Source organism: Aotus nancymaae, unplaced genomic scaffold (genome assembly GCF_030222135.1).
Source record: "Aotus nancymaae isolate 86718 unplaced genomic scaffold, 86718_ANA_hifiasm-v0.15.2.pri h1tg000010l, whole genome shotgun sequence".
Classification (NCBI taxonomy): domain Eukaryota; kingdom Metazoa; phylum Chordata; class Mammalia; order Primates; family Aotidae; genus Aotus; species Aotus nancymaae.
In genome coordinates, this window is record NW_026988421.1 from 59,704,204 (window position 1) to 59,717,247 (window position 13,044).

The 13,044-nt window shown below is 42.7% G+C and overlaps 1 protein-coding gene across 2 annotated transcripts in view; it reads left to right on the forward strand.

The window, feature by feature from the left end:
• Positions 1 to 331: 331 nt before the first annotated feature.
• Positions 332 to 13,044, forward strand: part of SIRT1 (sirtuin 1) — a 41,758-nt gene continuing 29,045 nt past the window's right edge. Inside the window, exons 1-4 of one of the 2 annotated variants that reach the window (XM_012451449.3) lie at positions 332 to 773; positions 2,578 to 2,694; positions 5,017 to 5,258; positions 7,248 to 7,400. In XM_012451449.3, coding sequence (XP_012306872.3) covers positions 332 to 773; positions 2,578 to 2,694; positions 5,017 to 5,258; positions 7,248 to 7,400 — 954 coding nt within the window. Of the gene's footprint in view, positions 774 to 2,577; positions 2,695 to 5,016; positions 5,259 to 7,247; positions 7,401 to 13,044 lie in introns of those variants that run through there. The other variant, XM_021672820.2, reaches the window with a different exon arrangement.

The following is a 13,044-nucleotide window of genomic DNA, read 5'->3' on the forward strand; positions in this document are numbered from 1 at the left end:
TTGAAAGAGAAGTTGAGAAACTGGCCGAGGGGCGAATTTGGCTGCACAACACGCCTGCCACAGAAGGGCAGGGCCGCGGGCCGCCGGGGCAGAGTTTCCTGCCAGCTCAGGCGGAGTAGTAGACTCAGCTGCCTCCGCCCGCCATGTGACCCGTAGTGTTGTGGTCTGGCCCGCGTGGGTGGCGGGAGCGCCGAGAGGGCGGGGGCGGCGATGGGGCGGGTCACGTGACGGGATTTAAATCTCCCGCAGCCTGAGCCGCGGGGGCGCCAGTGCCGCGCGTCGAGCGGGAGCAGAGGAGGCGACGGAGGAGGGCCAGAGAGGCAGTTGGAAGATGGCGGACGAGGCAGACCTCGTCCTTCAGCCCGGCGGCTCCCCCTCGGCGGCGGCGGCCGAGAAGGAGGCCGCGTCGCCGCCCGCCGGGGAGCCGCTCCGCAAGAGGCCGCGGAGAGATGGCCCCGGCCCCGAGCGGAGCCCGAACGAGCTCGGTGGGGCGGCCCCGGAGCGTGAGGTGCCGGCGGCGGCCGGGAGCTGCCCAGCGGCGGCGACTGCGGCGGCGGCGCTGTGGCGGGAGGCGGAGGCAGGGGCAGGGGGAGCGGCGGCGGCGGGCGGGGAGCAAGAGGCCCAGGCGACGGCCGCGGCTGGGGAAGGAGACAATGGGCCGGGCCTGCAGGGCCTATCTCGGGAGCCACCGCTGTCTGACAACTTCTACGACGAAGACGACGACGACGAGGGCGAGGAGGAGGAAGAGGCGGCGGCGGCGATTGGGTACCGAGGTGCGCAGGGTGCGGGCAGCCGGAACTGCGCATCCCCTCCTCCCTCTCCCGGGGACCCTCCTAGCGTGGGCTTGAGGGGGTCTCTGGAACGCGCCGGAGACTCGGGGCAGGCTCCATGGCGTTCTCCTCCCCACCACGGCCCTCCGCTTAGCTGCGCTCCTCTGGGGCTGCAGTTCCTGCTGCGGGAGCTGCCGGTGTATTCGCTTTTTCTCTGTCCGTGGCCCGCCTGGGCGGCCTTGCGCTTTGCGCAGCAGCCAGGTCGGGAGGCTCTCGCAGTCGCTTTAAAATAAGTTTTCTCTTCCCATCTTACTCTTTTAGCATATTGCTTTTGTTAGAACTTTTTTTTTCCCTTTCTTTCCCTTTTTTTTGGGTTGCTTTTTTTCTCCCACCGCCCCCCCAGCACACTTAAGTTTGCAACTTTTTGCTGTCCCGTTCGTCGGCATTTTCAATTACTTTTTGCAAACTGACACCTGTGCAATTTGCTTTTTTTAGGGTCTGTATTTTTATGCCTGAAATTACAATTTTTACAAGAGTAAAGCTGTTTCTGTAGTCACAGCCTGCAAAATATAAAGAACATGGCTGTTCCTAAAGACATTACCATTCTGTAATGCAGTTAGTAGTGGGCATGGGAGAGTTATAGTACTTTTAGAGCAGTTCATATTACTTTTATTTTAATCTTGCTCTTGTGTACGGTAACGGTGTTGAGGCGAAGCATACTCTTTTGTATGTATGTAGTGAGACAAATTTAACATTGCTAGTATAATGAAGTAGATATGTTGCATTTGTCATGTTTTTGAAGGTTTTATATTTTTGATCTGAGGAGTTTCTAGTTTTGAGAGGTGTTCATCTTTATCAGTATTTGGGTCAGGCCGGGCGCAGTGGCTCTTTTCGTGTAATCCCAGCCCTTTGGGAGGCCAAAGCGGGAGGATCTCTTGCGCCTGGAAGTTTTAGACCAGCCTGGGCAACATAGCGAGACCACCTTTCTACTAAAAATTTTTTTAAAAGTTTAGCCGGGCTTGGTGGTGCACAGTTGTATGTAGTCTGAGCTACTGAGGCGAGAGGATTGCTTGAGCCCGGGAGTTCGAGGTTGCAGTGAACTATGATCGCGCCACTGCACTCCACGGTGGACAACACAGTGAGACCCCGCAAAAAAAGTAACGTGTGCCTTTTTTAAAAAAATTAATTTATTTTTTATATAGGGATGGTGTTTCATCGGGTTGGTCAGTGTGGTCTCGAACTCCCGACCTCAGGTTATCCGCCCGCCTCGGCCTCCCAAAGTGCTGGGATTACAGGCGTGAGCCACTGCGCCCGGTCAAGAGACCCTGATTTCAAGCAACACAGTTGAATGCTAATTTATTATTAATAATTGTGTTGTTAATACTGTTTATTATTTGAGGAAACAATTCAGAGATACCTATGTTTAGTATTATATAAGAGTTTAAAGTGCGCTTTGCCACGGTTTTATTTGAATGACATTTTTGTGTAAATTTCCATTTATTACAAGTTTCACGAACTCTATTGTTTGTGGTTGATACTTTCTATATGTTACTATCTTTTCTGTTTAAGTAGACTTAATTTATTTTTAGATTTTGGCCGAAAGTTTTAGAGTCTGAGCAGAATTACTAAAGATGAAGAAACTACCTATGAGAAGTGCAAGCCAACCCCATAAGCATTTACACACGCAGTATAAATGTTAAATGCTGTACTTGATGAAAATAATTGCACTATAACCCTTTATAGGTCTTCGTACGTTTTAGGTGCACATTTATTTGGTAGCTTGGCTGACTTTTGGTTTGTTTTGCAGATAACCTTCTGTTCGGTGATGAAATTATCACTAATGGTTTTCATTCCTGTGAAAGTGATGAGGAGGATAGAGCCTCACATGCAAGCTCTAGTGACTGGACTCCAAGGCCACGGATAGGTATGGCTCAGAGCTGTTAACTTAAGAGAGTAAATGTATGCTTTTTGTTGTCCTTGTTGGTTTTTTTGAGACAGTCTCACTCTGTTGCCCAGGCTGGATGGAGTGCAGTGGCGCAATCTCAGCTCACTGCAACCTCCACCTCCCGGGTTCAAGCAATTCTCCCGCCTCAGCCTTCTGAGTAGGTGGGATTACAGGCATCCACTCCCATGCCTGGCTAATTTTTGATTTTTTTTTTTTTTTCGTGGAGACAGGATTTCAACATGTTCGTCAGGCTGGTCTCAAACTCCTGAATTTGTGATCTGCCCGCCTTGGCCTCCCAAAGTGGTGGGATTACAGGCGTGAGCCCTTGTGCCGGGCCTTTTTTTTTTTTCTTCATTCAGTTAGACTGTCTTCCTCACTCACTTCATATTTCTTGTTTTTTCACTTTTATACTTATCACTTCTCAACAAGTGCTGTATCTTACATTGTATTGTTTCCTGGTCTAGAATGTAAGTTCCATGGGAGCAGGAATTTTTTTTTTTTTTTTTTGGGGGGGGGTGTGGTCACGAAGTTTTGCTCTTGTTGCTCAGGCTGGAGTGCAATGGCGCGATCTCGGCTCACCGCAGTCTCTGCCTCCCGGCTTCAAGCACTACTTCTTCCACCTCCCTAGTAGCTGAGATTATAGGCATGCACCACCACATCCGACTAATTTTGCATTTTTAGTAGAGATGGGGGTTTCTCCATATTGGTGAGCCTGGTCTCCAGCTCCCAACCTCAGGTGATGCGCCTGCGAAGCCTCCCAAAGTGCTGGGATTACAGATGTGAGCCACTGCGTCTGGCCAGGGAGCAGGAATTTTCTACTGACTTGTATACTGCTGTTTTGTCAGTGTCTAAAATGTGCCTGGCACATAGTTTGTGCTCAATAAATATTTAATAAACATGTGAATAAATATTTAATAAATATGTGAATGAAATGGGAAAGTATTTTGTAATAGAAAGCATTTTCAGATTTTTATACCAAAGGTATAACATAACCATCTTGAAAGTGGATCATTTTCTTTCTTTTCTTTTTTTTTGAGATGGAGTCTTTGTTGCCTAGGCTGGAATGTGGTGGCCAGTCTCGGCTCACTTCAACCTCTACCTTCTGGATTCAAGTGATTCTCATGCCTCAGCCTCCTGAGTAGCTAGGATTATAGGAGCATGCCACCACACCCGGCTAATTTTTGTATTTTTAGTAGAGACAGAGTTTTGCCATGTTGGCCAGGCTGGTCTCGAACTCCTGACCTGAGGTGATCTGCCCCTCTCGGTCTCCCAAAGTGTTGGGATTACAGGCGTGAGCCACCTCTCCCAGCTAAAGTGAGTCTTTTTATGTTCTCACTCTTTACAAATGGTTTGATTATTTAAACATAGTAAAGATTAGTTTCTCTTTGGTGTCTGTAATTTTATTTTTTATTTAAAGATTTTTTTTTTTTTTAATCAAGCTAGGGAGCTGATTTCAGCAATTTCAGGGTAAAAGAAAATGATTAGGCCGGGCGTGGTGGCTCACACCTGTAATCCCAGCACTTTGGGAGACCGAGGCGGGCAGATCACCAGGTCAGGAGATCAAGACCATTCTGGCTAACACAGTGAAACCCCGTCTCTACTAAAAGTACAAAAAAAAATAGCCAAGCTTGATGGCACGTGCCTCTAAACCCAGCTACTCGGGAGACTGAGGTAGGAGAATCGATTGAACCTGGGAGTCGGAGGTTGTGGTGAGTCGAGATCGAACCATTGCACTCCAGCCTGGGCAACAAGAGCGAAACTCTGTCTCCAAAAAAAAAAGAAAAGAAAATGATTAATTCTCAGAACAACAACATCGTATGTATTGTCTTGCAAGATTAGTTAAGATCAAATTGAAAAATTACCGTAAAAATAATTAAGATGGCAATTATGTATAGGTTTTCATTTTCCTGTGTGGTTTTAATGATAAGTAGTATAGGCTTTTAGGACTGGTACAGTCTTTTCTGTGTTGACTTGTAGAACCTTTTTGTAAATACTTTTGTGTTATTATGGTGTATGTTTCTAGATTTTAACCATAAGAACTTAATTTTGGTTGTTAGTTAGGTTCTTAAAATACGTACTTAGAGCTCAAGGGGGTCTCCCAACTCTGATTAGATCTTCCTAGTCTCATTGGGATATAGCATTAATTTTGAGGGTGTGCTAAGAATGAAAGACCATTAAATTACATTTTCTTACTTTGCCAAAAACCCTCACAGATTGCTAACTCATTACCTCAGAAAATAAATGAGATTTTGAATTACTTGACAAGTTGACTTGATCTAAGTCTTTTCCCCCTTATTGTAGGTCCGTATACTTTTGTTCAGCAACATCTTATGATTGGCACAGATCCTCGAACAATTCTTAAAGATTTATTGCCGGAAACAATTCCTCCACCTGAATTGGATGATATGACACTATGGCAGATTGTTATTAACATCCTTTCAGAACCACCAAAAAGGAAAAAAAGAAAAGATATTAATACAATTGAAGATGCTGTGAAATTACTGCAAGAGTGCAAAAAAATTATAGTTCTAACTGGAGCTGGGGTATGTAAGACTAGTAAATGGGGGAAGTGGTAAATGTATTTTCTTATGCCTTTTCCAAGTAGGAAACATTTTTCTGGTTTAGGAGGATTTATCCTTACATGATAATGGATGTTTGGAAACTGCCAAAAACTGAGTGCAGCAGCAGTTGCTAAATTAGTTCAGATTTTTAAAACCTCTCCAACAGCCTTTAAAAAAATTTGCTTCTGCTTATTTATAGCACAGTGGGTAAATGGAATTAAAGCAAGATTTTTACCTACATTATATCACAGCTCCTAAAGGAGATGCAGAGAATTGAAACTCTGCTTTTGTTAAGGTATGTCAGAGTCTGAAGGAGAAATTGGATATTTGATTTTTATGAGAAACGGGAAACCTAGTTGGTATTCACAAGTGAAGAACTTAATGTTGGGAAGATAAGAGATTCCTACCTTCCCTCCATTTTAAATTAAGATGATAGGATTGTGGTGACTTGACATTTTCTATTTGATCTGCCTTAGGGTCTCAGCTAACTAGTTACCTAAGGCTGTTGCACAATATGTATTTCATACAGGGTATATTACATGTTAGCAACCAGAGCAACTGCTATAGTAAAATTTTGTCCTGTTTTCTGCCATTTCAAATTGTGAAAGGGTGTTACATAATCTTAAATGATCATCAAGAGTGTGTTTTGCTGACAGATAATGTTGTAGACAAGTTTGTTTAACTTAAATTGACCTTGACTCCAGGTCAAATTGGAGTCAACTCTGGTAAGATGATGAAACAATAATTTCTGAAATCTCTATTTGAAATGTCAGGATTTTTTGTATGATTAGTATATGAGTCTGTTCTTAAAGAAATGAAGAATTGAAATATTATACAGCCTTTTAAAAATTTTTCTGAGGCAGTGTCTTGCTCTGTTGCCCTGGCTGGAGTACAGTGGTGCCATCATGGCTCACTGCAGCCTCAACCTCTCCTGGCCTATACAGTGGTGGTTTTTTTTGTTTTTGTTTTTGTTTTTGTTTTGAGACGGAGTTTCGCCCTTGTTGCCCAGGCTGGAGTGCAATGGCGTGATCTTGGCTCACCGCCACCTCCATCTCCCGAGTTCAAGTGATCCTCAGCCTCTCAAGTAGCTGGGATTATAGGAGCATGCTATCACCCCTGGCTAATTTTTTGTAGAGACGGGGTTTCATCACGTTGGCCAGGTTGGTCTTGATTTCCTGACCTCGGGTGATCCACCTGCCTTGGCCTCCCAAAGTGCTGGGATTACAGGCATGAGCCACCGCGCCTGGCTTTTTTTTATGAAAATAGAGAAATGTAGTCTTATTGCAGTGATGGAACCCTAACTATAGGAGCGATTTCTTTGGAATTACTTGTCTGTAGTAGAAATTCTTGGCTAATGCAGTGGCTCATAAATATAATTCCAGCACTTTGAGAGGCTAAAGTGGGAGGAACACTTGAGCCCTGGAGTTTGAGACCACCCTGAGCAACAGAGTGAGACCCCCGTCTCTACAAAAAATTAGCCTGGTATGCTGGTGTGTACCTGTAGTCCCAGCTACTCAGGAGGCTGAGGTGGGAGGATTGCTTGAGCCTGAAAGGTTGAGGCTGCAGTGAGCCATGGTGGCACTGCTGCCCTCCAGCCTGGGCGTCAGAGTGAAACTGTCTCAAAAAATAAAAATAAATTCTTCCCTACTTAAAATAATTTGTTGATGATTTACTCCCTTTTCAAGTTGCATTTGCATTAATTTGTTGGTTAAACGCTTAAAAGGTTTTTAAAATTAGCCTGACTTAAAAATTCCTTATCTGTGTTAAAGGTGGAATAGGAGGTATGTTTAATTATACTCAGTTATTTGGGAGTTTTATTTCTATTTGAAATTAGGGTAGGGTTGTATTTTTGTTTCTTAAAAGGAATTTCAGACTAAAATTTTCTTTCTCAACTCTTACCTAGTTATATGGTAAGAGAGCTAGTTTTTATAAGAAGATTTAATTTTACAAATTATGCCATGCACATTTTAGGTGTCTGTTTCATGTGGAATACCTGACTTCAGGTCAAGGGATGGTATTTATGCTCGCCTTGCTGTAGACTTCCCAGATCTTCCAGATCCTCAAGCGATGTTTGATATTGAGTATTTCAGAAAAGATCCAAGACCATTCTTCAAGTTTGCAAAGGTACTATGAACTCTTCTGGTTGTTTCTTTGGCCTTGTCTCATGAGAAAGTATTCTGTTCATACATAGCCACTTTATCATTCATTGTTTAGTAAAGTGGATGCTGCTACTGTGGCAGAGTAAGATCACTCATTATGGCCAGGATTCCCTTACTTCTAGAGAACGACTGTCATCTACTTTTCTTCATTGTAGGAGTGAGCTTATTTTCAAAGAGACAGTTTCATATTTTTAAAATTTGCACTTCACCTATGGTTGTTATCTGCCTGGGCTTTTTTAAGAGGTTTGTACACCATATAAAAGTAACATAACTTGTGATTTATAATATTTTATTACAGATTGTAAAGGTTAGAACATTGCTTTGGGATTTTGTAGTCAAGTTTTAACATTAGGATGTGCCTGAAAAATGATTTGTAATTAGAGATGGGGAAGATTCTTAAGTTGGGTTTTTGTTAACACGTTGCAGAGGAGCCTTAGTCTGCTCTAGAGTTGCACTGTCCAGTTCAGAAGCCACTAGCCCAGCTACATGTGGCTATTGAGTACTTGAAATGTGTTGACATGTACAATAAATGTGGAAGACATATCAGATTTTTAGAGATCCAGTATGGAAAAAACAAAATATTTTATTAGTTTTATTTATTTAAATATTGAACAAATATTGGTTTTTATATGTAAATAGTACTTTTAAAAATTTTTAATTCTTTCTTTTGAAATACTTTTGATATTGGATTAAATAAAATATATTTTGGGCTGTGCATGTTGCCTCATGCCTGTAATCTCAGCACTTTGGGAGACCAAGGTAGGAGGATCAGTTGAGCCAGGAGTTTGAGACCAGCCTGAGCAACATATTGAGACCACATCTCTACAAAATAAATAATAAAATTTGCTGGGCATGGTGGTATGCACCTGTAGACCCAGCTACTCAGGAAGCTGAGATGGGAAGATCCCTTGAGTCCAGAAGCTCAAGATTCTAAGTGAACCATGATCTACCACTGCACTTTATCCTGGGCAACAGAGCAAGAGTTTTTCAAAAATATATGTATGTTTTGACGTTTTCACTTTTTTTTTTTTTTTTTTGAGACGGAGTCTCACTCTGTTGTCCAGGCTGGAGTGTGGTGGTGTAGTCTCGGCTCCCTGCAACCTCTGCTTCCCAGGTTCAAGTAATTTTCTTGCCTCAGCCACCTGAGTAGCTGGGATTACAGGCACCTGCCACCACGTCCAGCTAATTTTTGTATTTTTAGTAGAGACGGGGTTTCATCAGGTTGGCCAGGCTGGTCTTAGACTCCTGACTTTTCAGGTGATGCACCCACCTCGGCCTTCCAAAATGCTGAGATTACAGGCGTGAGCCACCACGCCCAGCCAGTTTCACTTTAATATAGTTATTAAAAAATTTGAAGTGCCGGGCGCGGTGGCTCAAGCCTGTAATCCCAGCACTTTGGGAGGCCGAGGCGGGTGGATCACGAGGTCAAGAGATCGAGACCATCCTGGTCAACATTGTGAAACCCCGTCTCTACTAATACAAAAAAATTAGCTGGGCATGGTGGCGCGTGCCTGTAATCCCAGCTACTCAGGAGGCTGAGGCAGGAGAATTGCCTGAACCCAGGAGGCGGAGGTTGCGGTGAGCCGAGATCACGCCATTGCACTCCAGCCTGGGTAACAAGAGCGAAACTCCGTCTCAAAAAAAAAAAAAAAAAAAAAAAAAAAAAAATTTGAAGTTACGTGTGTGTCTCACATATATCTATTGTACAGCTCTGCTTTAGAGTATGAAGTTTAATAATGCATTATGCCATACCCAAGAGATTTAGTCATTAGAAAACTGTTTTCTTTCCTGTATTTTAGTCTTTTGAGAAGAAATTACGAAATTTGTTATTGTTAAACTTGGAGGTATATGTATTTGAAAGAGTCATTTTTTTTTTATCCTGACCTCGTAATCTGCCCACTTCGGCCTCCCAAAGTGCTGGGATTACAGGCATGAGCCACCCACCGCACCTGGCCAGTGAACCTAGATTTTAACTAAATGGTATAGCCTCATCTACTTTCGGACCATGTGATGTATTTACATGACTACAGGAGAAGCTCTGCTAATTCAGAATAAATTGGTGACTGTCTTTAAAGAAAGTAATTTTCTTTAAAGCACTGTAATCCCAGTGCTTTGGGAAACTGAGACAGGAAGATTGCTTGAACTGAGGAGTTTCAGCGTGGCCAACATAGTGAGACCCTGTCACTACCCTCCGCCCCACCCAGTGTAATCTTTGTTTTATCCAGGTTGTGGTATGTTAAATGGACATCAGTGTAAAGTGGGAAAATTATGTTAAAAATTCTTGAATATGATTGCTAAACAATTTGAAAAGTTTTCAGGCTATCAGAATTTCGAACTTAAAACTTACATAATTTGAACTTTTTACTTCATGTATCCACAATAATGATGGTCATCTATATCTATCTAGCTTTTAGAGCAGACAACTGGTTCATACCTGGATTGAATAAATAATATAGTTTTTTTTGGTTAATTATGGATTAGTGAAGATTTACTGTTTCAATCTGCTGCTAGTGGTACTACTGCATGGTTTTGAAGACCAGTGAAATACGACTAGTTAAAGGTTTCTTGAATTGAATCTAGGACACTGGCATTATGAAATCTCCATGTGGCACAGGCATTGACACTATCAGAAGACCAGCAAGTAACTAGAAGTTACTTTGATCTTAAATCTTATTATAGGGCTGGGCGCAGTGGCTCACGCCTGTAATCCCAGCACTTTGGGAGGCCTAGGCGGGTGGATCACGAGGTCAAGAGATCGAGACCATCCTGGTCAACATGGTGAAACCCCCGTCTCTACTAAAAATACAAAAAATTAGCTGGGCTTGGTGGCGCGTGCCTGTAATCCCAGCTACTCAGGAGGCTGAGGCAGGAGAATTGTTTGAACCCAGGAGGCGGAGATTGCAGTGAGCCGAGATCGCGCCATTGCACTCCAGCCTGGGTAACAAGAGCGAAACTCCATCTCAAAAAAAAAAAAAAAATCTTATTACAAAAACTTGACTCACTAGTGCGTTTTTATGATGCTCACAAGATTTTTGTTGTAATTTTTTTTTTTTTTTTTTTTTTGCTGTTTTTGAGACAGGGTCTCACTTTGTCTGGAGTGCAGTAGTGATCATGGCTCACTGCAGCCTTGATCTCCTGGGCTCAGGTGATCCTCCCACTTTGGCTCCCCAAGTAGCTGGGACCACAGGTGTGTGCCCCCACACTCTCCTAATTTTTGTATTTTTTGTAGAGACAGGATTTTGTCATATTGTCCAGACTGGTCTCTTAACTCCTGAGCTCAAGTGATCCACCAGCCTTGGCCTTTCAAAGTGCTGGGATTACAAGGCATGAGCCACCCACCAGGTTTTGCTGTAAATTCTATCTTGCTAAAGCTAACTTGTTACCTGTCTTCACCAACTTTAGGAAAATCTACTTAAGATATTAAATTGCCTGGTAAAGTTATAAGGTGCAGTTAAATGTCTAAAATTAGGAGTACTATTCTTTTGGTAGCAAGTTTTTGTATATTGCTTTAAGTACATTTGGTAACCTAACACTGGAAAAATATGGTAACAGTGTAGAAATAGCAAGGTGAGGAGGATTGTATGCTTAGTTGTCTAGTGTGCAAACCAGGTATGCATCTTTAGTTTAAATGAACTTTGACATGTAAGAATCTGTAGAAGCAATTCATAATTGCTCCCAAAAAATAAGTCCTAAGAATTTTTAAAATCCATTTAATAGAAATCTAGAGAGTGTATAAGAGAAAATACGTGAAATATAATAACAATGGCACACTGTTAAATTGTTACAGTGGCTCTTAACCACTCTGTACAGGTTTTATACTCCCTGGGAGGAGAAAAGGTTAAAGAGGATAAGCATTTTTCACTTGTGTATAAAATGGAGAATATGCAGGCTGGGTGCGGTGGCTTATGTCTGTAATCCCAGTACTTTGGGAGGCCAAGGCAGGTGGATCATGAGCAGCACTGTTCTAACAGAGCAGTAACTTTCTTAACACACTTCTCCATTACTTGGAATTTTCAATCTGAGTGAAATGAGGTCAAGAGATCAAGACCAGCCTGGCCAACATGGTGATATATCGTTTCTACTAAAAATACAAAAATTAGCTGGGTGTGGTGGTGGGCACCTGTAATTCCAGATACTGGGGAGGTTGAGGCAGGAGAATTGCTTGAACCTGGGAGGTGGAGTTTGCAGTGAGCCATGATCCTGCGACTGCACTCCAGCCTGGGTGACAGAGCAAGACTCCATCTTGGGGCGCGGGGAAAGGAGAATATGCATTTTTAAAAAAATTTTTATTTTATTTTTTAAGATGGGGTTTCACCATGATGGCCAGGCTGGTCTTGAACTCCTGACCTCAGGTGATCCACCCACCTTGGCCTCCCAAAATGCTAGGATTACAGGCATGAGCCACTGCGCCCAGCCACTGAGAATATGCAATTTTGAAAAAATAAATTCAGTCACTTACAAGGTGTCGTCTAACCCAGTTTATATAAATTTATTTTTTGAGATGGAATCTTGCTCTGCTCACTGCAACCTCCACCTCCTGGGTTCAAGCAATTCTCTTGCCTCAGCCTCCCGAGTAATTGGGACTACAGGTGTGCACCACCACACACAGCTAATTTTTGTATTTTTAGTAGAGACTGGGTTTCACCATTTTGGCCAGGATGGTTTTGATCTCTTGACCTTGTGATCTCCCCACCTCAGACTCCCAAAGTGCTGAGATTACAGGCAAGAGCCACTGCACCCAAACTTATAAATTTAATTTTACTTTTCTGAGTTTTCATTTATAGTAATGGTTAAATCTACTAGCTTTTACAATTGTTAGTCACATATAATTCTTTGTGCATTGTTTAATTCTCACATTGGAAACTGACTAAAAAAAGAAAGCTTCTAGGCTGGGCACAGTGGCTCACACCTGTAATCCCAGCACTTTGGGAGGCTGAGGTGGGTGGATCAGCTGAGGTCAGGAGTTCAAGACCAGCCTGACCAACATGGCTAAATCCCTTCTCTACTAAAAAATACAAAACTTAGCTGGACGTGGTAGCGGGTGCCTGTAGTCCCAGCTTCTCAGGAGGCTTGAGACAGGGATAATTGCTTGAACCAATGAGGCGGAGGTTGCAGTGAGCCAAGATTGCTTAAGGAGAAATAAATAAGGACAAAGAGTGCAGGATAGTACCCTAAAATGGAGGATGGGGAAATTATGTAAATAGTGTCAATATTTTACTAAATTTCCAAATAGTACAAGAATAGAATACTGATAGGATAACCTAAATTTTTTTGTGAGTCAGTATACTAGTCAGAAAATTCACTAAAATGGTTTATGAGTTTTGCTAGTTGTGAGAAAACATTTAAAATGAAGCCATGAAAAGAGGAAATATTGGTGAAATTTAGATACTTTGGAAGGAAAGAGAGAATTTCTATACCATCTATTAAACCATTGATTGTATGCAATTATTGAGAAGAAACTTAAAGGTCTTTTTTTTTTTTTGGAGACGGGAAATTTGCTCTTGTCACCCAGGCTGGAGTGCAGTGATGCGATCTTGGCTCACTGCAGCCTCCGTCTCTCAGGTTCAAGCAATTCACCTGTCTCAAGCCTCCTTAGTAGCTGGGATTAC